The sequence below is a fragment of the Cervus elaphus genome, chromosome 5 (genome assembly GCF_910594005.1).
Source record: "Cervus elaphus chromosome 5, mCerEla1.1, whole genome shotgun sequence".
NCBI lineage: Eukaryota > Metazoa > Chordata > Mammalia > Artiodactyla > Cervidae > Cervus > Cervus elaphus.
In genome coordinates this window covers 118,685,122-118,698,009 of record NC_057819.1, presented here as the reverse complement: position 1 = coordinate 118,698,009, position 12,888 = coordinate 118,685,122, and the positions used below count along the sequence as shown (strand labels likewise).

General features: G+C 39.1%; 1 protein-coding gene across 1 annotated transcript in view; it reads right to left on the bottom strand.

The window, feature by feature from the left end:
* The window catches only part of EFCAB13 (EF-hand calcium binding domain 13), a 249,822-nt gene that overhangs the window by 125,562 nt on the left and 111,372 nt on the right, over nt 1-12,888 (bottom strand). The window contains exons 22-24 of the mRNA XM_043900794.1: nt 10,363-10,434; nt 6,021-6,164; nt 5,038-5,109 (exon numbers count right to left, since the gene is read on the bottom strand). Of these exons, the coding sequence (XP_043756729.1) occupies nt 5,038-5,109; nt 6,021-6,164; nt 10,363-10,434 (288 nt within the window). The remainder of the gene's footprint in view (nt 1-5,037; nt 5,110-6,020; nt 6,165-10,362; nt 10,435-12,888) is intronic.

Genomic DNA, 12,888 nt, shown 5'->3' with positions numbered 1-12,888 from the left:
GGCAAATAGATGGAGAAACAATGGAAACAGTGACAGACTATTTTTGGGGTTCCAAAATTACTGCAGTTGGTGACTACAGTGATGAAATTAAAAGACACTTGCTCCTTGGAAGAAAAGCTATGACCAACCTAGACAGCATACTACAAAACAAAGACATTATTTTGCCAACAAGGGTCCGTCTAGTCAAAGCTACGGTTTTTCCAGTAGTCATGTATGGACATGAGAGTTGAACTATAAAGAAAGCTGAGTGCTGAAGAATTGACGCTTTTGAACTGTGATGTCGGAGAAAACTCTTGAAAGTCCCTTGGACTGCAAGGACATCCAACCAGTCCATCCTAAAGGAAATCAGTCTTGAATATTCATTGGAAAGACTGATGCTAAAGCTGAAACTCCAATACTTTGGTCACCTGAAGCGAAGAACTGACTCATTCGAAAAGACCCTGATGCTGGGAAAGATTAAAGGCAGGAGAAGAAGGGGATGACAGAGAATGAGATGGTTGGACAGCATCACCAACTCGATGGACATGAGCTTGAGTAAACTCCGGCAACTGGTGATGGGAGGCCTGGTGTGCTGCAGTCCCTAGGGTCACAAAGAGTTGGACATGACTGAGCAACTGAACTGAACTGAGGTTTGTCATAGCTTTTCTTCCAAGGAGCAAGAATCTTTTAATTTCATGGCTGCAGTCACCATCTGCAGTGATTTTGGAGCCCAAGAAAATAAAATCTGTCACTGTTTCCACTCTTTCCCCTTCTATTTGCCATGAAGTGATGGGACTGGATGCCACGATCTTAGTTTTTCAAATGTTGAGTTCTAAGCCAGCTTTTTCACTTTCTCCTTTCACCCTCATCAAGAGGCTCTTTAGTTCCTCTTCACTTTCTGCCATCAGAGAGGTATCATCTGCATATCTGAGGTTGTTGATAATTCTCCCAGCAATCTTGATTCCAACTTGTGAATCATCCAGTCCAGTATTTCACATGATGTACTCTGCATATAAGTTAAATAAGCAGAGTGACAATATACAGCCTTTTCCCAATTTGAACTCCTTTCCCAATTTGAACCAGTTCATTGTTCTATGTTTGGTTCTAACTGTTGCTTCTTGACCTGCATACAGGTTTCTCAAGAGACAGGTAAGGTGGTCTGGTACTCTCATCTCTTTAGAAATTTCCCACAGTTCATTGTTATCCACACAGTCAAAGGTTTTAGCATAGTCAATGAAGCAGAATTGGATGCTTTTCTGGAACTCCCTTATTTTCTCCATGATCTAACAAATGTTGGAAAGTTGCTCTCTGGTTCCTCTGCCTCTTCAAAACCCAGCTTGTACACTGGAAGTGCTCAATTCATATACTGAGTCTGAACATTCTCAGGAATTGGTCTTCTTTGAGATTGAGATGAAAATTGACCTTTTGCAGACCTGTGGCCACTACTGAGTTTTCCAAATTTGCTGACATATTGAGTGAAGCACCTTAACAGCATCATCTTTTAGGATTTTAAATAGCTTAGTTGGAATTCCATTATCTCCACTAGCTCTGTTTGTAGTAATGCTTCCTAAGGCCCATTTGACTTCACACTGCAGGTTGTCTGGCTCTAGGTAAGTGACCACACCATCATGTTTATCCAGGTTATTAAGACCTTTCCTGTATAGTTCTTCTTGAATATATATATTCTTGCCACCTCTTCTTAACCTCTTCGGCTTCTGTTAGATCCTTACCATTTCTGTTGTTTATTGTCCCCATCCTTGCATGAAATGGTCCCTTAATATCTTCAATTTTCTTGAAGAGATCTCTAGTCTTTCTAATTATTGTTTTCCTCTGTTTTTTGCATTGTTCACTTAGGAAGGTCTTCTTATCTCTCCTTGCTCTTCTCTGGAACTCTGCAGTAATTTGGGCCTTTTTTTCTCAGCTATTTGTAAAGCCTCTCCAGGCAACCACTTTGCCTTCTTGTATTTCTTTTTCTTTGGGATGGTTTTGATCACTACCTCCTGTACAGTGTTACAATCCTCCGTCCATAGTTCTTCAGGCACTCTGTCTACAAAATCTAATCCCTTGAATCTATTTATCACTTCCACTGTATAATCATAAGGGATTTGACCTAGGTTATACCTGAATGGGCAGTGGTTTTCCCTCCTTTGTTCAATTGAAGCTTGAATCCTGCAATAAGGAGCTCATGACTTGAGCCACAGTCAGCTCCCAGTCTGGTTTTTGCTGACTGTACAGAGCTTCTCCATCTTTGGATGCAAAGAACATAATCAATCTGATTTCAGTATTGACTATCTAGTGATGTCCATGTGTAGGGTAGTCTCTTGTGTTGGTGTAAGAGGGTGTTTGCTATGACCAGTGTGTTCTCTTGACAAAACTGTTAGCCTTTATCCTGCTTCATTTTGTACTCCAAGGCCAACCTTGCCTGTTACTCCAGATATCTCTTGACTTCCTATGCTTGCATTCCAGTCCCCTATGATGAAAAGGACATCTTTTTTGGTGTTAGTTCTAGAAGGTCTTACAGATCTTCATAGAACTAGTCAACTTCAGCTTCTTTGGCATGAGAGGTTGGGACACAGACTTGGATTACTGTGATGTTCAGTGGTTTGCCTTGGAAATGAACTGAGATCATTCTTTCGTTTTTGAGGCTGCACCCAAGTATTGGATTTTGGACTCTTCTGTTGACTATAAGGGCTACTCCATTTCTTCTATGGGATTCTGGCTCACAGTGGTAGATGTAATGGTCATCTGAATTAAACTCACCCATTCCAGTCCATTTTAGTTCACTGATTCCTAAGATGTTGATATACATTCTTGCCATCTCCTGCTTGACTATGTCCAATTTACCTTGATTCATGGACCTAACATTACAAATTCCTATGCAATACCGTTCTTTACAGCATCGGACTTTACTTTCACTACCAGATACATCCATAACTGAGTGTTGTTTTGACTTTGGCCCAGGTGCTTTATTCTTTCTGGAGCTATTAGTAATTGCCTTCTATTTTCCCCCAGTAGCATATTGGACACCTTCTGAGCTGGAGGACTCTCTTCTAGTGTCATATCTTTTTGCTTTTTCATACTGTTCATGAGGTTCTCCAGTCAAGAATATTGGAGTGGGTTGCCATTTCTTCCTTCAGTGGACCACCGTTTTGTCAGAACTCTTCATTATGATCCATCTGTCTTGGGTGGCCCTGCATATTATGGCTCATAACTTCACTGAGTTATGCAAGTCCCTCCGCCACAACAAGGCTGTGATGCATGAAAGTGAGTGAAGTCGCTCAGTCGTGTCCAACTCTTTGCAACCCGATGGACTGTAGCCTACCAGGTTCCTCTATCCATGGGATTTTCCAGGTAAGAATACTGGAGTGGGTTGCCATTTCCTTCTCCAGGAGATCTTCCCGACTCAGGGATGGAACCCGGATCTCCCACAGTGTAGGCAGACGCTTTACCGTCTGAGCCACCGGGGTGTCTAATTAGCATACATAGTTACTAAAAGTGAAGGCAAGTCTGAAGTGCAGGATATCTGATTTCTTAGGCAGAATGTTTAGCTAGCATGCTAACCCAAGACTCTTGCAAATGTTTAAAGTTGAGACTTAAGGATGGTCACACACACACAAAACTCAGAACATATATTTATCTACATCATAAATAATGATACAATTCCACTAAAGCTAAGGTACTGAAAGTCGCTCAGTCATGTCCAACTCTTTATGACCCTATAGATTGTAGCCCGGCAGGCTCCTCTGTCCATGGGAATTTTCAGGCAAGAATACCCAAGTGGGCAGCCATTTCCTCTTCTAGGGGATCTTTTCAACCCAGAGTTGGAACCCAGTTCTCCTGCATGGTGGGCAGATTCATTACTATTTGAGCCACCAGAGAAACCCCAAAAAGCTATGGCAAATAATCATAAAAGTAATCCTCTTGCTAAAAATTGCATAGCTGGTCATAACTTGATATGACTGGCCTCAGTTTTTTTCCTTCAGTGGATACCTGTACATGCCAATACATACGCCAAAAATATCCCCCCAACAATGGAAAGACTCGCACTGCTATATCAATACAAAAAATGTTAATATTTATTTTTGAAAGTATTATGTATAAATTATTCATTCAAGTAAGAAAAAAATTTTAATGTTGTATTATGTAAATACTGTCACAAACATTAACCCTATAAGAGAACTGCTTATAAACCATATATGTGGGAGAGTTTTATAAGATCCCATTCAGAAAAACAAAGATTTAGGACAAAATCTTTTGTCAATTGAGAAAATATACCATTTTGGTCACATCCTAAACACTTAGGCTCTGGAAAACAACTTCATTTTGTAGCTATTTAAGTTAAGCCTTTTGAATTTAGTTCAGTTTCAACCTTAGAAAGCATCTAAGGGAAATTAAACCATTTCAATTAACCTCAAAAAAATGGGTTGCTGCAAGGAGACTCAAGGAATCCAAAAGAGTTGTGAATTTACTAACTGAGGCTTATTTAGCCTAAATTTCAAGGAGATGCAGAAGTTCCCACAGACACCTCTATCAGTTGGAGATAGCAGTTAACTGAATACATTAAAACCAGATTACACAAAATATCTCATGTCTAAGGAAGTGGAGTAATGCAAAAAAATACCATGGAGGAAGCCTATATGTTTCAACATGTTCCTATATGTTTCAATAGTCAATATTCCCATTATAAAATCTCATTTAAATAAGTTTATAATAGTATAAAAAAAGAAAAAGGAATATTGACCTTCTTCCCAGAATTTCAGTAAAATGGCCAAGACATTGCCAACTGATGGCAGCCATCTTGGATCACAAAGTCAACTACTAAGATGAATCATCCAGATAGATTTTGTATATTTACCCCTTTTGAGTGATGAAAAAATATACTATAACTCTAGGAAATATAAGTCCAGAAAAGGTTAGGACTAGAATTCCCTACTGGTTCTTCATTCAAAGTACATTTGTTATGCATATGACATGCTTTGCATTATAAAACTGCATAAATGCATATAATCAAAACTAAACAATTCCACTCAAAATTATTGCTAAAAAGTTCTCACTCACTTGAACCTTTTGTAAAATATGGAGTTTGTGACAACCTAATCAGGAAATCTTTTAAGTCCACTTTTCCTTCATCTGAAAATGAAACATAAAGGAATGAATGATCTTTGGTCCAAAGATACAAAAGTATGAAGTAAGAAGATATGCATGCTTACTAAATCTTCAAAACCAAAGTTAGTCTTATATTTTTCTGACACTGATTCTAATAAACATATCTCAGACTAATTATAAAAAGGAACATGATTATGATGACTCTTGTGATCTTTTTTGCTATAGAGCCAATGAACATTTTATGGATTTTACACATACCTTAACCAATTGAGATCATTGTTTTCACATTTCCTCTCTGATGCTATATTCCTGTAATTTTTCAGCATTACAAATCCAATGATAACTACCTACGTCTTCAGAGAATATAATGTATCCACTAAATGATAAGTAACATAAACCAAAAGAGCTATAATATTTAAAGAAAACTACATATACTTATGAGCAAAGATATATTAACACAGGAACTACACAATATTTGGCTTTCTATCAGTAATATACTTGGAACTTAAGAAGAAAAAGAACACTACAAGGTTGTACATGTAAGCTAAACATTCCACTGGCAGAACTCCAAAACAGCAGTATAGCCTGTTTAGGATTGTAAGGAAACCATACTGGTAGAATGTATCATCATACTAAAGCTTAGGCCTTTGTTTCATGGGCACAAGACAACTTCACAGTTCCTAACCAATAAACCATGATTCAAACCTCAGGAGGCAAAAAAAAGGGGGGAAGGGGAAGAAGAGAGGAAGATTATACTTTTATAGGATAACTCAATATGAAGATAATCCAGAACAAAATCTCACCAAAGCCTAGAGGGAAATTTTAACATTGTTGAACTCATATTTGATTCTTTACCACTCAGCTCTGTGGATTTATGAGTGAAAATAGACACAAGTTTTATATATAATAAATGTCCTGGAAAAGAAAATACTTACTATCAACAGAAACTGATGAAAGCATCTCTTGTAATTCTTCTTCTGGAAAATAAACCCCCAGGCCACTCAGTATAGCTTGTATATCATCAACATCAACTTTTTCATTGGTGACTTTGTCTAAGGCATTTGCAAGTTTATGAACCTCTATAAAAAGAAAATATTTTCAGTTTAAATACAAACTCTAATAATTAACTTTAACCATATTTCAAGAAATTAGTTTAAATATCTAGCATTTTTTCCTTAAAGATAATAATAGCATTCATTTTAAATACTCTCTTGAGGTAATTCTCATTTCAAACACATAAAATAGAAGATCAATTACAAGGCAAACCCATCATAAGAATTAAGCTCTGGATGTCCATTTCTGCTTCCCATTCTTCCCACATCTTTGCCTTATATGTTGTGCTCTCTTTGCTGCTTCCCAGTTACTACCACCTCAGTCTGGTTCTTTTCTATTTTTTATTAAAACTTATACTGACTCTCTTTTACTTAGGGCTGAGAATGTAGGTATGGTATATATGGTAATTCAGTTCAGTTCAGTCGCTCAGTTGTGTCTGACTCTTTGTGACCCCATGAACCACAGCACGCCAGGCCTCCCTGTCCATCACCAAAGCCCAGAGTTTACCCAAACTCATGTCCATTGAGTCGGTGATGCCATCCAACCATCTCATTCTCTGTCATCCCCTTCGCCTTCTCAATCTTTCCTAGCATCAGGGTCTTTTCCAATGAGTCAGCTCTTCGCATCAGGTGGCCAAAGTATTGGAGTCTCAGTTTCAACATCAGTCCTTCCAATGAACACCCAGGACTGATCTGCTTTAGGATGGACTGGTTGGATCTCCTTGCAGTCCAAGGGACTCTCAAAAGTCTTCTCCAACACCACAGTTCAAAAGCATCAATTCTTCGGCGCTCAGCTTTCTTTATAGTCCAACTCTCACATCCATACATGACCACTGGAAAAACCATAGCCTTAACTAGACGGACCTTTGTTGGTAAAGTATTTTTAATATGCTTTTTAATATGCTGCCTAGGTTCGTCATAACCTTCCTTCCAAGGAGTAAGCGTCTTTTAATTTCATGGCTGCAATCACCATCTGCAGTGATTTTGGAGCCCCAAAAAATAAAGTCAGCCACTGTTTCCCCATCTATTTGCCATGAAGTGATGGGACCAGATACCATGATCTTAATATGGTAATAGCTAATTAATATGCTGATAGAATTGGTTTATTTTTGAGGGGGTTTATGTGGTCAATATGGCAGAGTAGGAAGACTCTGAGATTACCTCCCCCCACAGACACACCAAAATTACAACTATTTACAGGGCAACCATCTATGAGAATGATCTGAAGACTAACAGAAAAGATTTGCCACAACTAAAGATATAAAAAAGGAATCAGGACTTCCCTGGTGGTCCAATGGCTAAAACTCAATGCTCCCAATGCAGGGGGGCTGGGTTCTATCTCTGATTAGGGAACAAGATCCTACATGCCCAAACTAAGATTTTGCCTGTTGCAACTAGAAAAAAAGACCCAGCAAGCTGAACTAAGACCTAGTACAGTCAAATAAATAAACAAATGTTTTTTAAAGCAGCTTATGAGTAGTAAAAATAAATTTTTTTTAAATAAGAAGGAACAACAGAGGATAATCACAATTGCAAAGGTTCTCCCTATTTCCTTCTTCAGGTTCAAGAATTTTTCAGCCATAGTTTCATCAAACATATCTTCCATCCCTTTCTCTCTCTTCTTCTAGCACCCCTAAAATGACAGTATTAGTATGCTTGATGTTGTCTTAAAGGACCCTTAAACTGTCAATTTTTTTGTTTTCTTTTTGCTATTCTGAATTGGTGATTTCCATTATTTTATCTTCCAGGTCACTTATGCATTCTTCTCTATCACCTAGTCTGCTGTCAATTCCTTCTGGTGTGTTTTTCATTTCTAGTATTATATTCTTCAGCCCTGGCTAGTTCTTTAATTTCCAATTCCCTGTTAAAATTCCCACTATGTTCACTATTCTTTTCCCAGTTCAGATAGTATTCTTATTACTAATGCTTTGAATACTTTATGTGACAAATTTTTGTCTGTTACTTTGTTTTGGGGGAGGGGCTTTCCAAGTGGTGCTGGTGGTAAAGAATCTGTCTGACAATGCAGGACATGTAAGAGATGAGGGTTCGATCCCTGAGTTGGAAAATCCCCTGGAGGAGGAAATGGCACCCCACTCCAATATTCTTGCCTGGAAAATCCCATGGAGAGAGGAACGTGGCAGGCTACAGTACATGCGATCACAAAGAGTGGGACATGACTAAGTATCTGAGCACCTAACACCTTGTTTTTTGGGGGGAGGGGTTCTTATTCTTTCGTTTGAAACAAATTTCTCTGTCTTCTCATTTTGCTTAACATTCTCTGTCTTTATGAATTTAGGTGAAACAGTTACCTATTTTAGGCTTAAAGGGGTGTCCTTGTATGAGAGTGCCCCTATACAGTTCACATGTGGCTTTGGTGGAAGAGTTAGAAAATGGGAGCAAGGGTCATGTCTTCCCCAAACATGTGCTAGCAGCTATCACCTTGGTGTGATGTGTCACTGGGAATGGAGGGGCTAGAGCCAGAGCCAGGTGTGAACCAGAGCTTCTCATATGCTCAGTCAGAGCTCCAGACCCCTCCCAATCTGCTCCCTCTGTGAATACCAATAATGGCTGCCCTCACCCCATTCAGATGCCTGGCTGGCTCCTCCTGTCACAAGTGTGATACTCCTCTCAGCAATGGCAACCCTCTCCCTAGAGCAGAACTGCACCAGAGTCAGAGGGGCCAGAGCAGGTGCTCAGCATGAGCCAGGGTTTGCACTGGAGTTGTCACAGGAAACTAGCCAGAGTCCCAGGCAGTTTCAATCTGCTTCCTTTGCCTTGTTCCAAGGAATAAGCAAGCATGTGTATGCTTTTCACAAGCAGGGTATAAGTTTCTTACAGCCCTTCTCCACTTTGCCAACAAAGGTCCATATAGTCAAAGTTATGGTTTTTCCCATAGTCATGTATGGATGTTAGAGCTGCACCATAAAGAAGGCTGAAAGCACAAGAATGATACTTTCAAATAGTGGTGCTGGAGAAGACTCTTGAGAGTCCCTTGGACTGCAAGGAGATCAAACCAGTGAATCTTAAAGGAAATCAATCCTGAATATTCAATGAAAGGACTGATGCTGAAGCTCCAATACTTTGGCCACCTGTTGCGAAGAGCTGATTCATTGAAAAAGACCCTCATGCTGGGAAAGTCTGAGGGCAAGATGAGAAAGGTGCAGCAGAGGATGAGATGGTTAGACAGCATCACTGATTCAATGGACATGAGTTTGAGCAAACTCTGGGAGACAGTGAAGGACAGGGAAGCTTGGAGTGCTGCAGTTCATAGGGTCACAAACAGTCAGAAATGACTTAGCAACTGAACAACAACAGCCTGTTAGTCCCACTGGTTTTCAAACGAGCTGAGGGGACTCATCTTCCTAATGTCACAGGGCTGGGGTGCCCAATATGTGGTTTGAAATGCTCACTCCTCAGCAAGTATCTCTGAGCCTTTATAACCCCTCTCCTCCACTGTGTCCCTTGCTAGGGGCACAGGTCCTGACCTGATCACTTTATTTCCCTTCCTACCCAACTTCACAGGGATCTTTCTTTACAGTCTTGGTTGTGTAAGAGTCTTGCTGCCAGTCTCCAGTTTCCTTTAAGTGAGATTTACTCCCTATGCAGATGTATTTTTGATGTGTCTGTGGGAGATGAGCTCAGCATCCTCCTACTCCACCATTTTGATCTCCTCTGGCTCTTTATATACTTTTTAATTTATGATCTGTTGAACATGTTACCTAACCAAAAAACTTAATTAACTAAAGAATTTTTAAGGTCACATATTTTTGGCATCCTTGTTAGAAGGCATACTTCAATTATAAGCTTATAAGTAATGTTAAAAGTTAAACTAGTGAACATTTGAAGTTCACCTTCATCTGAACTCCTAAAATATTAAATGTATACCACTCATTTAATTTTGTAGTGTGTTACTTATGATTTTGGCTTCCCTGGTGGCTCAGAGGTTAAAGCATCTGCCTGCAATGCAGGAGACCCGGGTTCGATCCGTGAGTCAGGAAGACCCCCTGGAGAAGGAAATGGCAACCCACTCCAATATTCTTGCCTGGAGAAACCCATGGAGGGAGCAGCCTGGTAGGCTACAGTCCATGGAGTGGCAAAGAGTCGGACACAACTGAGCGACTTCACTTCACTTATGATTTTATGTAAGTGGCCCATCACTTATCAACAATTATGATAAGTATTATCTATGTTTGAAGTGTGTATAAAACTCCCTAATTATTCTCACCCCTAAAATCTTGAAAACGCTTATTGCTCTTCAATGCTAATAGGGCAGACTTCAGGGAAACATGCCCCTTTTCTGTAAAGACAAAAACAGTACAAAGATAAATTGATCAATTCAAGAAACATAAAGGACTTCCACAATGAGTTACACTGGTTCCCTTAAAGTAGCTTATGAGTTTCTACCTCTGTAAACTTTTGTCCAGAAAGGTATCCATTCTGTCCTTAACCAGATCTTATTCATGTCAAAACCAAACCATAAGTCGTTTTCAGGAAAGCCTTCCCTTGAGCCTATATTGCCCTCCAGCTACTGCTCCTTTCTTTCCTTTCCTTGACAACCTAATTCCTGAAAAGAAATGTCTTTATTCAGATAGCCCTCAGATTGGGAGAAAATAATAGCAAATGAAGCAACAGACAAAGGATTAATCTCAAAAATATACAAGCAACTCCTGCAGCTCAATTTCAGAAAAATAAATGACCCAATCAAAAAATGGGCCAAAGAACTAAACAGACATTTCTCCAGAGAAGACATACAGATGGCTAACAAACACATGAAAAGATGCTCAACATCACTCATCATCAGAGAAATGCAAATCAAAACCTCAATGAGGTACCATTACACGCCAGTCAGGATGGCTGCTATCCAAAAGTCTACAGGCAATAAATGCTGGAGAGGGTGTGGAGAAAAGGGAACCCTCTTACACTGTTGGTGGGAATGCAAACTAGTACAGCCGCTATGGAGAACAGGGTGGAGATTTCTTAAAAAACTGGAAATAGAACTGCCATATGACCCAGCAATACCACTCCTGGGCATACACACTGAGGAAACCAGATCTGAAAGACACACATGCACCCCAATGTTCATCGCAGCACTGTTTATAATAGCCAGGACATGGAAGCAACCGAGATGCCCATCAGCAGATGAATGGATAAGGAAGCTGTGGTACATATACACCATGGAATGTTACTCAGCCGTTAAAAAGAATTCATTTGAACCAGTTCTAATGAGATGGATGAAACTGGAGCCCATTATACAGAGTGAAGTAAGCCAGAAAGATAAAGAACATTACAGCATACTAACACATATATATGGAATTTAGAAAGATGGTAATGACAACCCTATATGCAAAACAGAAAAAGAGACACAGAAGTACAGAACAGACTTTTGAACTCTGTGGGAGAAGGTGAGGGTGGGATGTTGCGAAAGAACAGCATGTATATTATCTATGGTGAAACAGGTCACCAGCCCAGGTGGGATGCATGAGACAAGTGCTTGGGCCTGGTGCACTGGGAAGACCCAGAGGAATCGGGTGGAGAGGGAGGTGGGAGGGGGGATCGGGATGGGGAATACGTGTAAATCTATTGCTGATTCATGTCAATGTATGACAAAACCCACTGAAAAAATAAAAAAATTTAAAAAAAATTTTAAAAAATTAAAAAAAAAAAAAGAAATGTCTTTATTCATATTTTATCATATCCTCATTCACACCTCAAACTGCTGCTATCTGGCTTTCACTTCTCCTGAAACTGCTTTTACCAAGTTCACCAGTTAATTATTTACTGCCAAACTGGTAAACACATTTAATTTTTTTGTTTTATATTACACTTTCCTCCTTGAAACTTTTTTTTTCTCTTTGTTTTGTGGTTACAGCTTTCTCATGGGCTCCCTCCTACCATTCTGCTTACTTCTTCTTAATGTCCTTTATAAACTACTCTTCCTTCACCATTACTTAAATGTTAGCATGCCCCAGTACTCTATCCTTAGCTCTCTTTTTATTATACTCTATAAACTTTTTCTGATTTTAACTACAAGCAACATGTTGATGACTCTCAAATTTCTATTTCTAGCCTAGACTATCTACTGTATGTCTTCAATTCTACGATCACGAGCATCTCAGACACAATGTTATCCTCATTTTTGCACTAAAACCTGATCCTCCTCCTACATTCCCTATCTTATTAGAAAGCATCATCATGAAGTAAGTCTCCCAAGCCAGAAATATGTTATTCATCCTAATTCCTCTCCTTCTGTCTTCCCTAACTTAAATAACAATGATGTTCTGCCTCCCAGAAATCATATTTGTTCCCTTCTTTCCATCTCTTGAGCCAATGCCTTAGTTCAACACTTATGATTTCTAACCAGGATAACTATGAATTTTAAAATGTCTCCCTACTTTCAAACTTATCCTCCTTTAGTCCTTTTTTAATTCCTTTTTTTTGGAGATATAATTGACATACAGCACTATATAAGTTTAAGATGTACAGCATAATGATTTGATTTGCATATATTGCAAAAAGATTAGCATAAGTTTAGTGAACATCCATCATCTCATATAGATACAAAATTAAAGAAAAAATGCTTTTCCTTGTGATGAGGACTCTTAGGATTTACTCTTTTAACAACTTTCATATATAACACACAACAGTGTTAATTGTATCTATCATGCTGTACATTACATCCTTAGTACTTATTTATCTTATAACCAGAAGTTTGTACCTTTTGACCACTTTCATCCAATTCCCCCTCCCCCAA